This window comes from Phodopus roborovskii, unplaced genomic scaffold (genome assembly GCF_943737965.1).
Source record: "Phodopus roborovskii unplaced genomic scaffold, PHOROB, whole genome shotgun sequence".
In the NCBI taxonomy this organism is placed as follows: domain Eukaryota; kingdom Metazoa; phylum Chordata; class Mammalia; order Rodentia; family Cricetidae; genus Phodopus; species Phodopus roborovskii.
Genome location: NW_026126418.1, coordinates 59,743,927 through 59,765,284, shown reverse-complemented (window position 1 = coordinate 59,765,284; position 21,358 = coordinate 59,743,927). Strand labels below are relative to the sequence as shown.

The following is a 21,358-nucleotide window of genomic DNA, read 5'->3' as shown; positions in this document are numbered from 1 at the left end:
GTTCTCTGACACAGGGATCACAGCAGAGATAAGCAGAGGGCAAGAAAGTGTAGGTGAGCTGCCTGGAATTTGCAAGGGCTCCAAAGAGTGGACAGGGGGAGGTGCAGCATTTTGCTTAGATTTTGTCAGTGGCTTGAAATTTGCAACCTGAATAAAAACGGTGGGAGGAACTAAAGTTGACATGCAAATTCCCAGCAGGGTGGAGTCTGATCAGTTCTTCCAGTCTGGCTGACTAGCAACAAGAACTGTCAGGCATCCCCTAAGAAGGTACTGAAACCTGAGGGCCCTGTGAGGATCAGAGCAGGTAAGCAGAAAGGCATGGCTCTACACAGAAATGGACATTCACTTCTCTTGTTCTTTTCCAAATGTTACTTCTCTATGCTAATCCGGTACAGTTCTTTGAAGATTTCTTTTACTTGTTTCGTCTTTTTAGGACATGGCTGTCTATACCTCTCAACCCACACAGTGAGTAGCACAGTGAGATAACATATTGCAGTTCATCTACTCAACTTGATTACATACAGTCACCTTATCTTAGCCATGCACTTAGTCCAGTTCAAATGGTCTGATAGAGGAAGTCCAGGGACAAAAGATGTGTTTAAATAAGCTTTATCATCTCAGGTTTTATGCTTTTGTCCTGTGCTGCTCTTAGGCTCTTAGTAACATTAACTTTTGCAGAAGTGAAAGTGAAAGTGACTCATCTGGAGGGGGAGTTTCTTCCCCTTTTGTTTTCTATAGCATTTATTTGCCTAAGAAAAGAAAGTGGATTCTTTTTTTTTTTTTTTTTCTTCTGTGTTTGGGAAACAGTTTCAGTTCCAGTGTTGCAGTGTTCACTACTTTAAGAACTTGGGAACAAACTCAAACTCAAAACTGTACTGCCATGTCACATAAATCTCAATGACAGTCCTCCAGAGGCATGTGTAAACTTTGTACTTTCCCCATGGAGGATGACATTTTGTGAATGTATCTCTATCAGCTTCTAGACTTTGAACTTAGTATGGAATTTCCTCACTTCAGGGTTAGAATGATGCTTTGCTGTGTAAAGATTAACTATTGACTAATGGGTCATTCATTTAACTGGTTAACCTTAGAACAGTAGGATCAGAAAATCTTAAATCTGTGACTTGTAACCGCTGGTGAACTTTTTTTAGTAAGTAGAACCTTTTAATTGTGAAAATTTAAATAAAATCATGAAGATACAATTTTCAAAATTTCAAGTATATGATTGAAGGCAAAATCAATTTCCATCAAAACACATTGATATTTAAAGCTGTTACGAAAATCCCCTATGAATGTGACTTGATTCTATTCAGTCTCCTAGAAAAAGTTAAATTGAACTCTATTTTATATAACAATAACCAAGAGTGCTGAGATGACTTGCATGCCAGCACATGATGTATTTGTCTACCTTCACAAAATTAAACCATGCTCAATACATGAAAAATGCAATTTGACAGTTATAATAAACTAGTATCTTCATTTTCAAAAAAAATCATGTCAATTTACTTGGGAATGATAAGTCACAAGGCATAAAATGATGTTTTGAATCACTAATTGTCTTAGCTGGTTGTATGAAGGCAGAATTAAGCAGCAAATAGTATGAGCTAATCAAGTGCTTTCTTGGGTCAAAGGTCTTGAATGAGCATTGAAGTATGTTGGAGCTGGTGCACAGAGGGGTAACCTGGAAGGAGACCCTATTTCAGGGAAGACATTTCTGTTCAACATCTCCTCCTACCTTAAGTGTAAAAAACCCAGAAGTGGAAACAGCCACACTTTTGCCAGAGGGGTTATATTTTAAAATAAAGGTAAATAGGCATGAATTTGTACCCCCAGTACTCAGGAAGAAGAATCATGGGATCCAGATGAACCTCTGCTGCCTCAAGAAGGTCTATCTCCAAGTATTTTTTTTAAAGAGAAAATGCATATAGACTATGCTGATGTGTAGACTTTATGTTGAGTCAAAAAGAGAAACCAGAGAAAAAGGGAAGAAACTTAAAGTCATTGATTTTAAGACTTAAAAAATAGGATACAAGGAAATCAGGGGCTGCTCTGAGCACAGGGTTTTCTCTCTCTGAGCAGCCTCTATGTGGGGCTGACTCCATATTTCAAGAGAAGCCCAGTTTGCCCTACACTCTCAGACAAACCTGATGATAATGAACGTTGCATTTTCCCTAGAGTCCATTTTTTAATCTGTTGTGCAGTCTTTGACTTCTAGATTAAAGTAACTCTATCTAACTCCTCCGTATTGTTACAAGGACTAACTGGATACCAACACTTTCCTTGTTCATTTTTGGATAGGATCTGGCTATATAGTCAGGGCTGATCTAGAACTTGTAATTGTTCTGTCTTTTCTCCTGTACGATATCCGTGATAACAGATATGTGACACCATGTCCAAAAATGACTGACTTTTATATTGTGCACATGCTTTGTCATGAGATTAGAAGCATTATTTTATTTTTGCAGAGCTATATGCCTAAGTCATGGTAGATGCTCAATAACCATTTGTTGAGTTGATGGTCAAATAACTGCCATTCTTTTCACATTTAGATAGTCTCTACACTTGCTCACACAAATTATTATTAGTTATTTTCTTGTATTGTTTTGGTGTATATCAAAATATGTGTAAGTAACTGGAAAGACCATTTTTAGATTGCTGTTGATTAAGACAGGGCCTTATGATATAAGCCAAGCTGACCTGGAACTTGCTGTATAGCCCAGGGCAATGCTGAATTCAAGGCAATCTTCAGACTCCCTGGTGTTGAGGCTGTATGCATGAGCAAACAACCCAGTTTCATTTAGGAGTATTGCACCAGTCTTTCATAGATTGAAAGGATGATAGCAAGGTTAAAATGTGCCTACAGAAGATTTCACACTGTTCACAAATGCTTCCTGTAAGAATAGTGAAGTGTTGCTCAGAATATGACAGTGAATTAATATTAAAATTGAAAGAATCTTTCTCAGAACTCACATGTCCCCAAAGAAACAATAAAGTGCTAGCATTCCAGCTAAAATTCCAACATAAGGCAAGCTTTAGACTCTGAGTTTCACAAGAAGAGTTTCTCTAATTGGTCTCCCTATGGTCAGAGGGAAAGAAAGCACATTCTCCTGGGAGCAAGTTATTGCTCATGTCACATAAGTCACTGAGCTGTTTGTTTGGCCTCTCGTATTCAGCTGTCCTTTATTTTGGGGAAAGCTTACATGAACAACACTACTTAGCAATGGGGTAGCCTCCATGAGAAATTAAATGTGGTGTAATGCCAGTGGAATAGACTTTAACACAGCCTACAGGAACTCATTATAACAGCAAGGACAAGGATAATATCCCAGGAAATTTAGCAACAGCCCTCAACAGACCCTGGAGCTTGCACAGACCTCAGTGCTAGCAAGGTTCTGTGACTCTCAACATGGACGAGTTGGTATTTGTTCAGGGTTTTCACTGTTTGGCCACAACAATTGCTCAGCTCAGTGACCTTATTTGTGCTTCTAGAATCATTGCATATTTTCCATGTTTTAATAATCAATACTCCTGTTTCACTGTGAAAATAAAAATGACTCTCTTGTGACCATATGCTCTTGAGCCCCAGCATTTCATGTTCTCTCTGATTCTTTGAAATTTATGATCCTGTTTCTACCTGAATTAATCCATTTCTATCACCGTTCACTCTTGGAAGAATTTGGTGTTATGCTCAGCTAAATGCCTCAATGAAGTTGCAACAGATCACTGACAGACAGCAATGCATGATCAAGTGTCCAGTAAAACCTAACTAAATGTGTCAGGTCAAAGGAGAAACACAGTCATCTTTATTCAAGCTAAATTCATCAGAAGATACCTGAGTATTAACAAACTTAAAATCAAGTTGCAAGCACGACAAGCATATTCTGTCTTTTTCATCCATACATGGACCTAAAAAACTGTGTTCTAATTAAGGTTGAATAGAAAAGGAAGGATAGAAGATAAAATGCCACTTTAAAGCTTGTTCCTTTCCATTTTTATACAAAACCCTTTCTAGATTCATCTTAGTGTGAGGTAAAAACCAAACATCACATGCACTCTTCATTGCAGAGACGGATGACAGTGGTCACTCTAACATCACTCTCTAGAGGTTCAATACTTATGGGATTAAATGTTTTCTGTGTGGGACTCTGTTGTCTATGTAGGAGAAGCAGTTGCCACACTATGTTTTTCTTACCAACTGTATCATGAACTTGTATTCTTCTCTCTCTCTTTTTTAAACCAATAACATTTAAAATATGATTTATTATTACTAGAATAGGTAATACTGTGTGTGTGTGAGTGTGTGTGTGTGTATGTGGTGTGCACATGCATGTGGTTTTCCTACATTAGTACAACCACATATGTGCCATGGTGTATTTTTAGAGGTCAGAGGAAAACTTTTGGGAGTTGTTTCCTTTCACATTATCGAGACAAGGGCTTTCTTGTTTCTGCCAGGCTCACACTCTGGGCTTGTCTCCCAGGGAATTCTGGCTAATTCTCCCATTTCACCATCCCATGTTATAGCAGGAATGCTGTGACTACAGATGTGTGTCACCTCATCTGACTTTTTGACTTGGGCTCTGAGAATCAGACTCATGTTAAAAGATCTAAGCAGCAAATACTTTTACCTGCTTTGCTACCTTGCCAGCTCCCTGTTAGATTCTTACAGTTCTTTACAGTACATAATGATTTTCATTTAATGCAGATTTACATCTTATTTCAGCACTGTGCTCAATAAGCACTTTTTCTGTCCAACAAGGATCTCAAAGCCCCTTTCAGTCTCAGAAGTTTCCCATGACTAATGTCTGACCCTGTCTACTTCACTCTATTTCCCCCCTCACACCTACATGGTCTTTGTTGACCAGGCCATTGTCATCTCCTGCCCTGGGCCTTTCAGTTACAACTGTCTTCCTTCAAACTGAGATCTCCATCAATGCAAATGCACAGGATCCCACTGAGTCTTATCAACTACACCCTCACATTACTCTGGCCCCTTAGATCTTAAAACTATCTACAACATATACTATGATATTTATTCTCCCTTTCTTCCACACAATGTCAAATGTGCAAGAAATGGTACTTCCAGTTTTCTACCCTGCCCTTCTTCCAATGTCAGGAGCCACATGAAGGGAACATGGCAAGATATTTTAAAGGCTTAGGTGTATAATGCTTATAGAACTACCATGCATAGATCAAGGAAGTCTAAGGAGGTCTGCTTGTCTTTAACATCTTTCTTACTCACCTTCAAACACCTAAAGTTAAGGGGAAATTAAACCAATAAACCAACAAACAAATGGAGCTAAAGCATGCAGTTAGACCTCCATTGTTAGGCTAGTGAGACAGCTCAACAGATTAAAAAACGTGTTTGCTGCACAGCCTGATGTCCCCAGTTTAATACCCAGACCCAAGGTGCAAAGAAAGAAACAATTCACTGCATATGCTCAGTGGCATGTTGGTGTCTCCATATACATTTTATACATACTATATTAATTAACAAAGTAAAATTTAAAAAAAAAATAAACCTTTAATGACCCCTCAGAAATGTTCTTCTTTCTTCCCCAAACACCAAAGATTTCTAGATGATTATGAAAGAGTAGAATGTGGTTTCAACAAACACCACAGAATCCTGCTTGCTCAGGGGTGGTTGAGAAGCTGCAGGTGGTTGAATTGTTCTGGTATCATATAGAGAAAAGGATGACATTCAGACAGAATTTGCCTTTCCATCAATACCATTTGCATATATACTAAAGACTTGGTAAAGTTTAAGTTATCCATAGTTTTTAAAATGTTGCTACATGGAAAAATTGGGAGTCTGTATTTTATAAAAAAGTAAAAAAAAAAAAAAAGTACCTTCACTGTCACAACTTAATAGAATGAGATTAAACAATAAATTTGTGGTTCATTGTTTTCAGATAAGAATGGATGGCTCAGTTGCTAAGAGTACTTGTTCTCTTACATAGACCCTGGCTTTGGTTTCCAGCACTCACACAGTTAACAACTGCCTGTAACTCTAGTTCCAAGGACCCTCTTTTGGGCCCTGTCAACACTGTACATGTAGGATGCATATACATAGGCAAATAATCATACACAAAAAATGAAAATAAATAAATGCTAAGATTGAAAAATAATGGAATAAGAAGGATAAGGAAGATGTGTTGGTCAGTAAACTATCTGCCATACAAGCATAAAGACATGATTTCAGATCTCCAGCACCCACAGAAAAATCTAGGTGCAGCAACAAGTATTTGTAACCCCAGGATGAAGGGAAGAATGGAGACTAACAGATCCCTGGAGCTCAGGGGCAAGCCAGCCTAAGCTATTGGCAAGCTCCTGGAAAGAGTACCTGTGTCAGGAATGTAAGACTAAGTGTATGAGGACACTGACATTCAGCCTCCAAATGTACACAAACAGACTTGCAACCCCAAAACACACATTCACATACACACAGAAACGCATGCATACATACATACATACATATACCACACACACACATCAAAAAAAAAGAAAGAAAAAACCCACAAAATGAACATTAACAAGAAAACTCTTCTTTAGCCTTAGCAAATTTTGGTTTTGTTTATTTAGACAAGTTATCACTGTGTATCTCTGGTTGGGCTGCAAATCTTTATGTAATCTAGGTTGACCTCATACAAAGGTTTGCCTCTGCCTCCATGTTGTACACCCATACCTAGAGTAATATTTTCAAATATTTCTAAGTTACTACTATTTCATTTTATGTATAATGAAATCTTAGGATGAGGTTTAAAGGGAGTAATTATATAGATCCTGTCACCATGTGGGTTACAGGAATGGAACTTGCGTTTTCAGGCTTGGCAGCCAGGACCATTACTCTTGATGCCCTGTCTCCAGCAGTTTCTGTTTGTTGGATTCTTGGGGGCTGGGTTTCAGTATGTAGCCCATCCCAGTGGGGCTCTCACCGTGTAGCCCAAGCCTCTATCTCTCAGTAATTCTTCTACCACTACTCCTGGCTATAGTTCTATTGTTTCTGGAGTTGCAAAAACGGAAGACTGAGTTTAAAATTGTGGTACACTCAGTACAGGGATAATACTCTGTAGAAAAATGATGATAGCTATATTGTTTCATCATTTTACTTCCTTCTTTGATAACAGTTTGTGATGGAGCCTTCGCCCCTTGAGCTACCAGTTGATGCAGTGCGGCGCATCACAGCTGAACTCAAATGCCACCCAACAGATGAGAGGGTTGCTCTTCGCCTGGATGAGGAAGATAAACTGAAGCATTTTAGGGACTGTTTTTATATCCCAAAAATGCGAGATCTGCCATCAAGTAAGACTACTGGGAAGGGTTTTATAAATCAGTTTAGTAATTAATTTATCTCAGCTAAGCTTTTGGTTGTCATAAATCTTTGAAAACCATTGTTCCTTTACATAATAGAGCTGTAACAATTGTTTCTGAAAAAAAAAAAAACAAAAAAAAAAAACAGCAGGCCCCTGGTGCTACCTTATCAACCTGTCTACCTACCTGAGCCTAATATTCTTTATGTTTCTTATCCTTCCTGAATATAATGCTCACAGGGTTCTTACGCTGTCAACTACCTCTCAGAACAACACAGCAGCTGATTGAAAAGTATAGGCAGAGGCGTTTGCTTGTTCTCGGCACTTAAAGCACAAAGCTATGCTTTTCAAAGCGATATTAGAACATGTCTTATTTTGTGGCATCTCGTTGATGATAGCATGGTGCTTGTCTGAAAGCTAATGCATTTGTGGCTGGGAATATTGTGAGGCATATTATGTGAACAGCTATCTTTGCATGCTATAAGGAAAAGTAACATGTGTCAGAGTTACAAGAAATCCACACTGCATTTCTAATATGACAAAGTGACCTGTGTGTTACTGTTTTAGGAAAAATTCCCATTTTTAAACATACGTAGCCCAGGCACAAAAGATATAAAGCATCGAGTATCCAGCTCTGTTAATTTTATATCAATAAGAACACTATAAGGCTGACTGGAGTGAGTCACAAAATCAGTCTTGCATGATTTATATAGTCCAACTTCCTTTATTTTTCCTTCAAATTTTATAAAGTTGATCCAATTTTGCTTTTTTTTGTTTGTTTGTTTTTTGTCTTTGTTTTTATTTATTTATTTATTTTTCTTATTTTAGATATTGATCCCAGTTCCCTCTCCTTCCCTCTCTCCCTCCCTCCTATGTTCCCCGACCACCCTCCCATCCCATTCCTCCCCCCCCCCACACTCCACAGGAAGGGTGATGCCTTCTAGGAGGGATCAACAAAATCTGCCAAGTCTTTTGGAGTAGGGACTAGGCCCTCCCTCTTGCCTCTAGGTTAAGGGAGTATCCCTCCCTGGGGAATGTGCTCCCAAAAACCTTTGTGCACCAGGAATACATCCTGGGTCCATTGTCAGAGGTCCCTTAGATTGCCCAGGCCTTCTAATTGAGACCCATTTTCAGGAGTTCTGAATCAGTCCAATGCTGGTTTCCCAACTATCAGTCTGGGGGTCTATTAGTGCCTCCTTGCTCAGGTCAGATGTCTCTGTGGGTTTCTGTAGCCTGGTCTTGTCTTTCTTCTCTACATCTGGATTCCAGTTCGGCTCAGTGTTTACCTGTGGGTGTTTGTTTCTGTTTCCAATTTTGAATACTCGGGGAATTCAAGAACCTCCACTAGCATCATTCAGGATAGGATTGGGTCATGTATTCTCCTTTGGCTTACACTGTATGAACACCCCTGTGAAATGTGACATCTATAGGATCGATCCGTGTGTGACTGCCATGTCTAGCATCAGACATAATTTTGGAAAGATGAAAGTAGAGTGCAAACTAGGTGTCACAGGATGACTATAGTTGCCTCAGAATTGAACATTTAAAAATAGATGAGATGTAAAATTTTGTTGTAAGGATTTTAGCATATTGTTTTCCTGTGTGTTACAAGTAGAAGTTTCTGGGACTGGAGAGATGGTTCAATGATTAGGTGCATATACTTACCTTCCAGGAGATCAGAGTTCAATTCCCCGCACCCACATCAGATTATTAACAACTGCCTATGATTCCAGCTCCAGAGGCACACCTCTTGGCCTGGCACCTGAATTGATGTTCACAGACCCACACAGAGACAGACAGACATATAATTTAATATTTTTAAATGAATGCTTCTTTTAAAAATGGCATTGCTTACCATTGCCCCAATCCTAAGAATACCATCTGCTTTGAATTTTTGCCAATCAGACTTGCTTGGGTAAGTCATGCTGGTTCTTAAAGAAAATAAAAAGGGATGATAAATTGATTCAATAAACAAGTTTGTTTTAATAAATTGAGTTTTAGATAGTTAAAAAAAACCCAAAAATTTAGTTCATCAAGACAAAGCTTGGTTTCCCTATAAGCAGCCTGAAGGTGAACAGGGACTTTATTTAAAATTCTGTTTGTTAGTTCTGATCCCAGAATTATTGAATCACAGCCCTAGGTTACGGCCATTGTTAACTATTCTAGATGAAACTGGGTGATATACTGGAGATGGAGCCATTAATCTCCATTCTTGTATTCTCATTCTGTGTGTCTCTCTCTAAGGATTCACTCATTCAGCCTACATGTCTTCATCATTTTCTGATATGACTCACTTTGCTTAGAATAACTGAGTAAAGTAAGTAGTGATTTGTAGTGTGCTTGATTGTGTATCTAACGTGAGGAGACAGATATTAAGGAAAACCACAAAGGACATAATATATACTCTACTCTCAGGTACTGCTTTGGTAGAACTGTGATGATGGGTGTCATTTTGCTCAAGATCATAAGGGATGGAAACTTTGATATGGTGACATCTGTGTGGGGATAACAAAGGAGTGAGAATGTGAGTCCTGGGTAGATAAAGGTGATGTAAGCCAAGGAAGGGCTCAAGCTTATACTATTAAAACAAAACAGCTCAGGAGCAAATGATGCTGGCATCGTTTTTGTGTTTATTTCAACAGGATAGATACATTAAAAAAAACATAATATTTTAATATCATAGAGCAATGGCATAGGTAATTCTGAGAGACTAACATAAAAACCATAGCAAAGTGTTTCAAATGCTGAGTGACAAGAAACAACAGAAGGTAAATCAACAATAATTAGAAACGTAAAAGCAACAGGTAGAATTTTATTTTTCTGTTTTGTGCTACAAGATCTTGCTCATAGCCCAGTCTGGCTATAAACTGACGGCTGTCCTTCAGTCTCCAGAGCACTGGGACTGTGGGTGTGTGCCACTGTTCTCAGGTACCTTAGAATCTCTAGAAATCACTGTCTTTATTGACCTAATAACTTATGGGTGGGTTGTTTAATTTTTGCAGTTTCTTATATACCCTAGACATTAATACCCCTGCCTGAGGTGTAGTTGTCAAAAATGTTCCCTAGCTTTTCTCATCTACTTGTCTGTACGCTTGCCTTGAAGTGATTTGCTTATGCTCTCCTCTAAACAGTTTCAAAGTTCCAAGACATACTTCATGTTCTTTGGTGCATTTTGAGAAGATTGCTGTGCAGGTTGGGAGATAAGACTTCAGACTTAGTACCTACAAATGCAGAAATACTATTTTGCCGAGTTCTTTTGATAAAGTCTATCTTTCCTTAATTATGTTTTTTTTTTTAATTCGAGGATTTAGTATGAGTCCACTGTCCATTTCCACCTCTCTCTACATTCCAGTTCTTCCTGTATCCCCAACCCCCTCTCAAATCATTACCTACATATTTTTATAACTATATGTGTGTGAATACACATATGATATTTATCAAATATGACATCCCTTATAAAAATAAGTTAATAGATATTTTTGGACAGGGGACTCTATTCTCTTGGTCTACATGTGTGTTTATGTGCTAGTATCATATGTGCCAGTATCATGGTGGTTTTGTTTCTGTGGGTCTGTAATAAAATTTAGGATCAGCTTCTCTAGTACCTCTAGTGTTGCTCTTTGTAAGAAGTGTTTTCCATGGGGTATTCATGATATTTTCCAAATGTGTAAAAAAATAACACTTATTTATTCAGCATATTGCTTATGGTAAATAGTTATTTTGATTATATATGTATATATTATGTATAATACATATGCATTTATAATATGTATTATAAAATGACTATAATATATGTATTGTATATATATATGTATATATATATAATTCTAACAATTCATTCATATGAGGTATTTTTCCATCTTCTGTGACTCTTTATTGTACAGTTTTTTCATCCCCTTACTTACATTTACACCTAGGTATGTGTGCCTGTGTGTGTGTGTGTGTGTGTGTGTGTGTGTGTGTGTGTGTGTGAAGCTATTATGCATTTTAATCTTGACTTATTTCTCTGGAAGTTCATTATTGGTATAGAGAAGAGCTACTGACATTTGTGATTTTTCTCTCCTGTTCTATTGCTGAAAAATGTGTATAAGGGCTAAGAGTTTTTTGATGGAGTCTTTTTACATATGGAAGCATTTACAAGTGAGAATAATTAGAATATCTTTCCTAATTATACTCATTTTATATCTTCCACTTGAATTTGAGGATTCTAAGACTTGGAAGACTGTATCAAATGAGAATTCTGTGCTAATGAACTGAACAGACAGTTCTTGAAAGAAGAGATACAAATAACCAGACACATGAAAAGTGTTCAACACCCTTAGTCATCATGAAACTGAAATAGAAAGGTTTCTTGAGATTCCATTTCACTCTGGTTGTATTTTACTTACACTGCTTCTTCCTGGTGGCTGGTGATGTCCAGGCTTCTGGACCCGGGCATGTCCATCTCTTTCTCCCTTATTCTCTCCTCCTTCTCAAGCCTAGCTTTCTCCTCCTATTTATTCTCTCTGCTCATCAGCCCTGTCTATTGCTCTCTGACCTAGCTATTGGCCAGTCAGCTTTTTATTAGATTAATCAGGTGCCTTAGGCAGGTGAGGTGAAACAAATGCAAGACATCTTTACATAATTCAACAAATGCAGCAGAAACGAATGTAACATACCTTCATACAGTTAACTATTCCCTAGCATAAACAAATGTAACACATCCTTACATGGTTAAGATGATATTCCATAAGAGAGTGTAGAGCATGTTCAAAATCAAAATCAGAACTACTGAATTAATCTGCACTGCCATATTCTTATATGTCTGAAGGACTCCGAGTTGGAATGCCACATATATGCTTGCATATCCATGTGTTTTCATATTGCTTGCTCTGCTATTCATAATGGCCAGGAAATCAAACTAGTATTTCATGTCTAGCAAAAAAAGAAACATATAGTGAAATGTACTACATGTAATGTGATTTTATTCAACCATAAAGAAATGCAAAAAAAGTGGCATTTCCAGGAAATAGTTCAACTCATTGTGCTAAGCAAAATAATCAAATATGTGTGCACAAATACCACATGCATTCTCTTTCATGGGCATTCAGAATTGTGTGTATAGATTCTAAGAACTAGGAAAAGGATAAGAAGCTCCTCACATTTCACTATTACTTGTGAGGAATAAGTCATGGAATGTGTGGAATAAGAAAGCAGAAGGAGGATGATGTGTGGGAAGAAGAGAACCAGTCACAGGGAAGCTGAAGGCAAGAGGGAGCACAAAGGAGAAATCAGTGGGAACAAAGGACACTGGTGTCTGTGTGTGAAAGTGTCACAATGAAATATATCACTTCATATGCTAGCATGAAATTTAATTTTTAAAAATTCTTTAAGAAAAAATTACAACTAAAATCTATAGTTTTCTATTTTTTTATTAAAATAGGTTTCCATTAGATTTTTTTTCAACGTGAATAAGCTTTATAAACATTTTCTGGGGTACTGTGGTAAAATATTATTTTAAGGTGTGTGACTATTGTCTATGCTGCATTTGTTTCACTTAGTGAAGCTGTGATTCCTTGCTTGTCTATAACATCCGATAGTTTACTAAAGACTTGAACAGCCAATAACAAGGCAGAAGCAAGGATGTGCGGGGCTGGCAGCAACCAGTATAAATAGAAGAGAAAATGAGAGAAAGAGAATGATAAAACAAGGAGAGAAGAACATCAGAGGCCAGCCACACAGCTACCGAGCCAGCCATAGAGTAAGAGTGAAAATAAGATTTACAAAAGAGAGAGTTAAAGCTCAGAGGAAAAGGTAGATGGGTTATTTTAAGATAAGAAACCTGGCTAGAAACAAGACAAGACAAGACAAGGCACTCATAAGTAATTATAAGCCACCATGCATAATTTATTTGGGATCTGGGTAGCAGGGCCCCTCAAAAAGCCAAAAGAGTAAAAAATAAAAAATACAACAACAGTATACTATTATGGACAGGATGAAAATATTCATTGTTCTGTAGGTTATAGCCAAAGATGGAAAGAAGGAAGGAAGGAAAGTTGGAGGAAGGGAGGAAGAAAAGAAAGAAAAAGTAAAATGGAAGTGAGAAGTATATAGTGGTTGTGAGTAAAGGGGTAACAAGACCAAAGAAGTAAAAGTAATGGAGGTAAGGAAAGGCACTGAGCTTCAAGACAGACTTGAAACATTTATTAAATAGCATATTTAATGTTAGGAGATACTGCACCACCCCAGCTTTATGGGATAGATTAAATAGCAGTGACATAATTCATGTAATTAGCTTGCTTTAGGCTCATCTAAAAAATAATAATAATGGTGTTTGCTGCTTTACCAGTGTGTGGCCTTGATTTAGAGTTCAGGAAGGTAACAGTAATAGGAAGCATGCAGAGACAAAGGAAAACAGAGAAAGGTGTGCCTTCTTTTTTGGAGGGAGGATTCAGAGTTTACCTAATATGTCCCCACCTAACTGACCAAAAAAAAAAAAAAAAAAAAAAAAAAAATAATGCTGCTGATAAAAATGTCTTTTACTTCATTTAAAAAAGAAATTTAATTAAATGTATTAGTGAGGTCATATGAGTTTATGCATGCTACATACATGTAAGTGCCCTTTGAGGACTGGAGGGCATCAGAACCCATGGAACTAGGGTTCCAGTCTGTTGTGAGCTGCCTAATGTAGGTGCTGAGAAACTGGATTCTCTCTAAAATCAGTAAACACTCTCAACTGCCAAACCACCTCCCCAGCTTCACATTCATGCTTAATAGTCACATGACAATGTAGCAATTCTAATACTATAAAGGAAAATGCAAGAGGAATCAGAAAACATCTAACAGCTGGGTTAACAGTGAAATTACAAATTAGAGAGCCATCAACATTTAGGTAACATTTGAAAATAGAGGCTTGAGCATTAAGACCTATACATCCCACTGGAACAAAATGTCTGGAAGCAAAACTGTAAGCATGAGCCTGGAAAACAAGCTATTAACAGAGTAGGGAAAATTGAATCAGCGAACACATAATGTGTGTAGAAAGGCATTCAAAGAAATGATAGTGATCACCAGCTTCTGAGGTCAGAGGGACTGAATCTAGCCTTGTAATCCGGCAGTTAAGAAAATGTTACTTAATAGGCTTAACTTTAATCAAGTCATTGGAATGATAGTGGGAAAGTATTTTTGTACGTGTAATTGAAAGATTGGAAACTGGAATTTACAGCCATTTCTTAAGAATCTTTCCCTTGAAAAGAAGAAAACCCTTGATCACAGGGAGAGAAAGGAAACCTCAGATGTCTTTGATCTGGCTGCACTTTAAGAAAAATAAGCTGAGGAGAGTGAGATACAAATATAAGGTTTTCAGCTAAGAAGAATTTAGAATAGCTTTGTTGGCTGTCTTCACATGTTCAGCTCATGGAACCCACAAACCTAACATAATATGAACTGCTGAAGGCATTCTTTGTCAATTCTTAAGAGATGGGCATAGTGGGCAAGATCAGCAATTCAGATGGATATTTCTCAAAAGAACTTTCATGGCCCCATCTAACCATTATATCCTCCTGACAGTGCAGTCCATGCTTTACTCTTCAGTGTTACCGACGGTTGGAAACAAAAATGTGTTTATCAATGGTTCAGGGATTCACTAAAGTGTGGTGGTAAAGTCTACTTTCTCCTGCAATTGTTGCCTTAGTCAGTCTTCTATTACTGTAATAAAGCACATGACCAAGGCATCTTATAAAAGAAACCATTTAATTTGGCTCATGGTTTCTGAGGGCTAGAGTACATGATTGAGGAGCAAAGGAACAACTGAGAGTTCAAATTCTGTTGCACAACCACTGACAGAGAGAAAGAGTGGGAATCACAGGAGTCTTTATAAACCTCAAGCCCATCTAAGTGCCACACTTCCTAATCCTTTCCAAACAGGTCCACCAATTTGACACCAAGTATTCAAATGTATGTATGTATTCAAACACTCTGAGTCGTATACCTTTTTCCCTAAGGGTATCTTACTTTCAAGAGTATAGGGAAATCCTTTTAAATATTCAAAATACATCCTTTCTTTGGAAGTCTTACACCCATAATTTCCAGACTGCATAGTGAGCTAACAGACTTAAAAAGTACATGAGACTATATTAATTGTGAGGGTTAGTCTGTTAGTATTTTTCTCAATCTTCCCATTAGAAGATAAAGTCCCAAGGGCTCTGGGTAGGCATAGCCTTGCATCCTCATAAAAACAGAAGTAAAAATTAAAATCATATCTTTTAGTAGCCATGAATCATCTGTAGGTATTTATCTATTGGTGAATCCATGTGCAGTTTATACCATTACACTGGCATCTCAAATGGTGTTATTTTTCAGGTTATTACTAGGTGACCATATTTTTAAGTTTCAGGGGGGAACCTTCCCTATTTATTATACACAGAAGACACTATTATCCAGTAGATGTGCTGGTCCTCTGCCTCTTAGGTTATCCAATCCCAAGTGGGCAGCTCTAAACACATATACATGCAAGCAATACTAAAGGCACTTAGTATTTATAAATTTATATAGACATATGTAACAATAACAATTAAAGGACACAAAGTGATGAAAAAAGAAAAGGAAAACCAGTTTTCCCACAGGATAATCCAAAAAACATCTAATAGTATTAAACAGGACTTAATCAGGTATTATGATATATGATGTTAGTATTAAGTGACTTCGCAATGCACAGAGATATAAAGTCATTCCATTCTGAATAATAGTAGACCAGACATGGGTACAACTTTTATTCAGTAAATTATAAAAAACCAGATTAACAAGTCTTTACAATGTGAGTAAATCTCTGTAGTCAGAAGCACAGGTACTCTTTTACAAATTAATGCCAGATCTTTGTGCACAGCTTGAGTTCAGACTCCTGTGTGACTCCATATGATCTTCTGAAACTGCCTGCTACTGATAGACGATTAGTTTTGCTTTAATTTTTGTTTTGATGAATATGCAAGTCTACAGCAAGGAATTTCCTTGCTGTAGGTTGTGCACTGCCCAGCTTCAAAGGGCCTAGATTCATGTACCTCTGCTAGAAAACTGAGACTTCAGTTTGTCACATGTTCTGCTGCTGACACAGAGGGCAAATTCGACAACATCTGACCTTGTTTTCATCCTCAGAGAAACCTGAAGCTGGACCAATACATGGCTACCGGGAATAGAAAACAAACCAACAATTGCAATATCTCATTCATTATTGACAACAATCTTTAGGGGATTACTGCTCTGACAAGAAAAGGAATAGTAACATTCTCCTAGAATTCTGACAGACAACAAAGCCTGTGGTTTGAGGTTTCTGGTTCCATGAATTTCTCAAGAATACCAGAAAACTGTGAAGTTCCTTTGTGGTTTGCTTATATTTCCATTTCTGACATTCTAGCCTAATCTACAGATGGCCCTTAAAAATGAAACAATCCCAATCAGCTCATCACAAACTGAAAGTATACTAAGGTGAAAATGCATTTGAAAGTTAGAAAATGAGTAAAATTTAAGTCTGTTCAGATGAACCAACTCATACCTCTGCTGTCAGTTCTCCAGAATCATTAGAAGGTCATTAGACACACCACAACATACTCTAGTGTCATCTGGAATTGTTTCACCATGTCAAATTGCGCCTGACTGCTACCTATGTATAAAATACAAGCAAGGGTTTCCACAATTCAAAGGAAGGTGAGTACCTATTGTACCAGAGCTAATTTTTTTTTAAATGAGCTTTATTTTAAAATGTTTTTAAGACGGGATATGTTAGCACTTTCATCTTTCATTTTAATGGCCAGGAACAGAATTGCTCCTTAGGAAGTTTGGCAGGCAGAATTATATGTGTTAGATGATAGAAGAAAAGGAAGCCTTCTCTTGACTATTGCTTTCTTTCTAAAGCATCTTCATCTTCAACTAAAGTTTTGACCTGATTCCTCGGAGGACTGTGATCTCAGATATATGGCCATTAGCCTAAGTTCCAGCTAAGTGCTATTCCAGACTGCTGAAATGCAGTTTGATATTGCTAACAGTAGTAACAAGCTAGTTACATCAATATCACAATTATTAAAATTGGAACAATTTTACAATTAGGCAGTTTGTACCCGACAAATTCCGATAACATGCCTGGCTCTTTCTGGTAATACAGGCCCCTGATTAATCAAAACATGAAGGAAACACATACAGTAGGGCCCTCTGTGTTTTCACCCAGTGATTTTAACACAAACAGCAACCACTTCATGTCCATTAACCTGCAAAAACATTGCATATCTCTGAACACTAGAATCCCTTTCATTTCTGGTCGTTCCCTTCCCTGCTCCTTTCTCTTTCCCTGCCCTTTAACATGAATTCTCAATTGACAAATTTGACAATTAACAAAATTGAAAATAAAAAAATCCAAATCAACTTATTTCAGCTTTCTTAAATCAACAGTTATGGTATCCTTGTGATAAGACAACACTCTGGATCAGGTTTCCAATCAGACTGGGCCATACCAGCAGCCCTGAATAAGACAGTCAGGGAGCAGCCTGAGTAGCAGTAGGGAAGAGCCCTGTGTATACGGTTTACTCTACAGTTTTGGGAAGGTAGCAGAAAAGTTATTGTCAGTTCAATAGAAAAGCTCTTGTCACTATAGTCATTCCAGTCACTAGCAAATAGGAGCAGGACATAGTTATCTGAGTTATTAGTGTCAAGACTTGGTATACTAGAGTCTCCCATGCCTGAGTCAATGACAAAGCAGAGAAAAAAAAGCTGTTATGTGATGCTTTAAGTAGGCAGTATCTCCTGTTCCACTTTGTGTAGTAGTCTCCCTGTCCCTTCCCCAGTATTCACAAACACCTGGGAGGCAAGAAAGAGGGATCAGGTAGCCTTATAAAGTCCTCATCTGTACAGCAGTCATAGAAGGCAGGAAAGGTTGTAAGTACTGTTCGCAAGAAGGGTGGAACTGGAACTCATGGAATACTTGCAAAACTAGCCTGAAACAAAACTCCTTAATTCAGGGTCCTGTTTCTACTTCCTTCCCATAAACATCTGTGGACACTGCCCAGCACTGATAGAGGGCACTCACTGAGCCTTGTGTCAACAACCAGGAGACCAAGAAGCTGTGAAAAGGAAGATGTGTTTGAAAAGGAAAGATCTATATTAACAACCTGATGACACTGGGCAGAACTAAGGGCGGTGATCTAAAATCTATCCCTATATGCTCACTACAGTTTCCGTGTTCATTCACTAGGAAAGGGAAATGACACAGGATGTCCTTCTGTATATGCGTTTCTCTTATTGGTTGATGAATAAAACACTGTTTGGCCAATAGAGGCAGGAAGACAGGTGAGGCTAGGAGACAGAGAATTCTGGGGCAGATAGGCAGAGAAGTGCAGGAAAGAGATACTATGTGGAAACCTGGAGGGTAGAACACACCAGATGTTCTCCGGTAAGATATGGCCATGTAGAAATACTTTTATTAAAGTGAGGCTGAACATAAGTATTTACAATGGTACATTGATTATTGAAGTTCTAGCTTAGAGCCAGGTATAGTGGCACACACCTTTAAAATCCTAGCACCTGAGTGGGAGGCAGAGGCAGGCTCTGTGGGTTCAAGGTCACCATGGTCTACACAAGGAATTCCAGGGCAGCCAAAGCTATGTAGTGATACCCTGTCTCAAAAAAAGAAAAAAAGAAAAAAGTAATTCTAGCAATTTCAAATTACATGGCTCAGTAGTAACACCTGAATCCCACCTGTTACATAGCTGTTAACCAATGGTGTCATGTCTTCACATCCATATATAGGGAAGGACGTGTCATATATAAATTCTTTCCAAGCAAATAATATATTTTTGGAGTTAAATCTCACAGAGATATTTCATTTTCTTTCATTTATTTTTCTTGTGCCCTCAAGCCAAAATAAATAAATAAGAAAAAATCATTATCATAAAATGCTCTTATAGAGATAACAACAATCTATCCCAAGACAATGTTGTCAAAGCAGCTTTGTGGCCTGACATATTCCCTAAGTCAGGAACTCACTTTTGATAGCTTTGCTTCTTGTTGTCAATCTGTACTTGAACATTTCCAAAGCACAAAGTGATGTTCTCTTGTTCACATAAAAAAACAAAAATGTCAAAACTGGACAATATTTTTTAAAAAGAACATGTCCTTCAAAATAACTAAAGATTGTTAATCTTTTATTCTATTTTATTCTAATTACAAACATCAGTTGCATAGCGAGAAACTTTAGGTGTTACCTTTCTGAAACTGGATGAGTACAATTGCCAATAGTCACACTGAATGCCAGTATATGAGTTACAGCAAGACCCATGGCTCATACATCTTAAATTCACACCAGTCACTAACATATGGATTCATTCCAGAATCCTTTCATTTCTAAATATTCTGTACACATTTAAAAATATTTGTCGTCTGTAAAACTACATGGTCACTTCACTTCTGGTTTCCCTTCATATTTGAAAAAAGATTATGATGATGATAATAATAATAATAGTAACAATGGGCTGGAGATATGGCTCAGATGTTGAGACTACTTGCTGCTCTGCCAGAGGATCTGATTTTGGTCCCCAGCACCCATGTCACACAGCTCACCACCTCCTTTAACCCCATTAACAGAGGACGTGTTGCCCTCTTCTGGCTCCTGTGGTCACTGTTACATTCTTGGTAGACACGTACACACAGGAATAAATTAAAATACAGGGAACAGTAGTAATAAAGCTAATGCATATTTTTTTGCAATAAATTTCTGTGGGAGTCTCAATATGAGATTGTTATTGCTTGTGTCTGTGTATCTGTTCTGAGGAGTTAGGATTGTTCTGCAGTTGCAGTCTTTGAGACAGCTGCACAGAACCTGGTTCCTGACATGAGCCGCTGGATGGACTATAATACACTGAAAGATGCTTATTTCATCGTATGAAGAGGGGAAAGAAAGACTTTTCTCATAAGGGCTTTATTATCGAATCTTAAAACATTTTCAGTGGGGCCCCTCAAGTCTTATGTTCCTGAAATTACTTGTTCTAGTAAGTGGAAAGTAAAATGCCCTTTATGGTCTTGGTAATTCCATTAAGCTTGAGGAATCTCTGTGTTTTGTTTGCTTGCTTCATTTTGTGATTTTTGTCAACGTGACTGAAAGACTTCCCAGAAGAAAACTGGATAATTTGTTAGGTGATTATTTTTTAAATGCTTAATACAGAAGCACTCTATAGGAACAAGTTAATTAGAATCTTTGATTCTAGCTCTGACACCAGTATATATTTTCATTTTTTTTAAATGGTAGACTAGAAGGTAAATCTAGGGGTGCACATGAAGATTTGGTTAACATTGACAGTATTTTTAGAGTCATTATATCATTAATGGGTCATAATCATTTTAAACAGCAGTAACTCTATAGGTGTATAGAAATAACTTAGTATATAAATACATAAATAAACTTGTATGGTTTAAGTACATAGTAGTTTATCTCTTTCAATTACAACATATCTGTAACTAGTATGCAATGTATTTAAAATTATGATTCCCTGTGTATGTATAATATTGCTAAGTGAATGGCGTAAACATCTAATGAGCATATTTTGTGTGTGGAAAGCAGTATAATAGAAAATTCATACATATACATATAGAAGACATAAAACTCTACTTAAAGACATTAGAATAATTACAACTTAAAATAGATTCATTGGTATGCCTGCAACTGCTAACGGTATATTTCCTTTTAATCAACCCAGTAAAGCTAGCAAAGCTTAAGTCACTCCAAAGAGCCCCACTTGTGAAATCTACCTGTTAGATTCAGTTACCTCAGCAGAAGTTCTGGAAATGTGTTGAAGGGAATAGTTACTACTTCAAGGCTCTGGTGGTCCTTTATGGAGGGAAGTTTCTGGAATACTTAAATAATAACCTCATCATGGAAGGAGCTAATGTAGATGCACCAAGGCCTGAGCTAGGTTTCCATTTGTTTCTGTGCTTTACAGCATTCTTGGTTTTGTTTCTATTGTCATTTCCCCCTCTGATGGAAGGATTCGAAGCAACATCAGCAACAGAAAAAAAAAAATAAGACTTTATTTTTC

The 21,358-nt window shown here is 37.5% G+C and overlaps 1 protein-coding gene across 1 annotated transcript in view; it reads left to right on the top strand.

Annotated features, from left to right (window-relative positions):
* Positions 1 to 256: 256 nt before the first annotated feature.
* The window catches only part of Kynu (kynureninase), a 136,762-nt gene continuing 115,660 nt past the window's right edge, over positions 257 to 21,358 (top strand). Inside the window, exons 1-2 of the mRNA XM_051184741.1 lie at positions 257 to 304; positions 7,125 to 7,299. Of these exons, the coding sequence (XP_051040698.1) occupies positions 7,131 to 7,299 (169 nt within the window). The 5' untranslated portion in view covers positions 257 to 304; positions 7,125 to 7,130. The remainder of the gene's footprint in view (positions 305 to 7,124; positions 7,300 to 21,358) is intronic.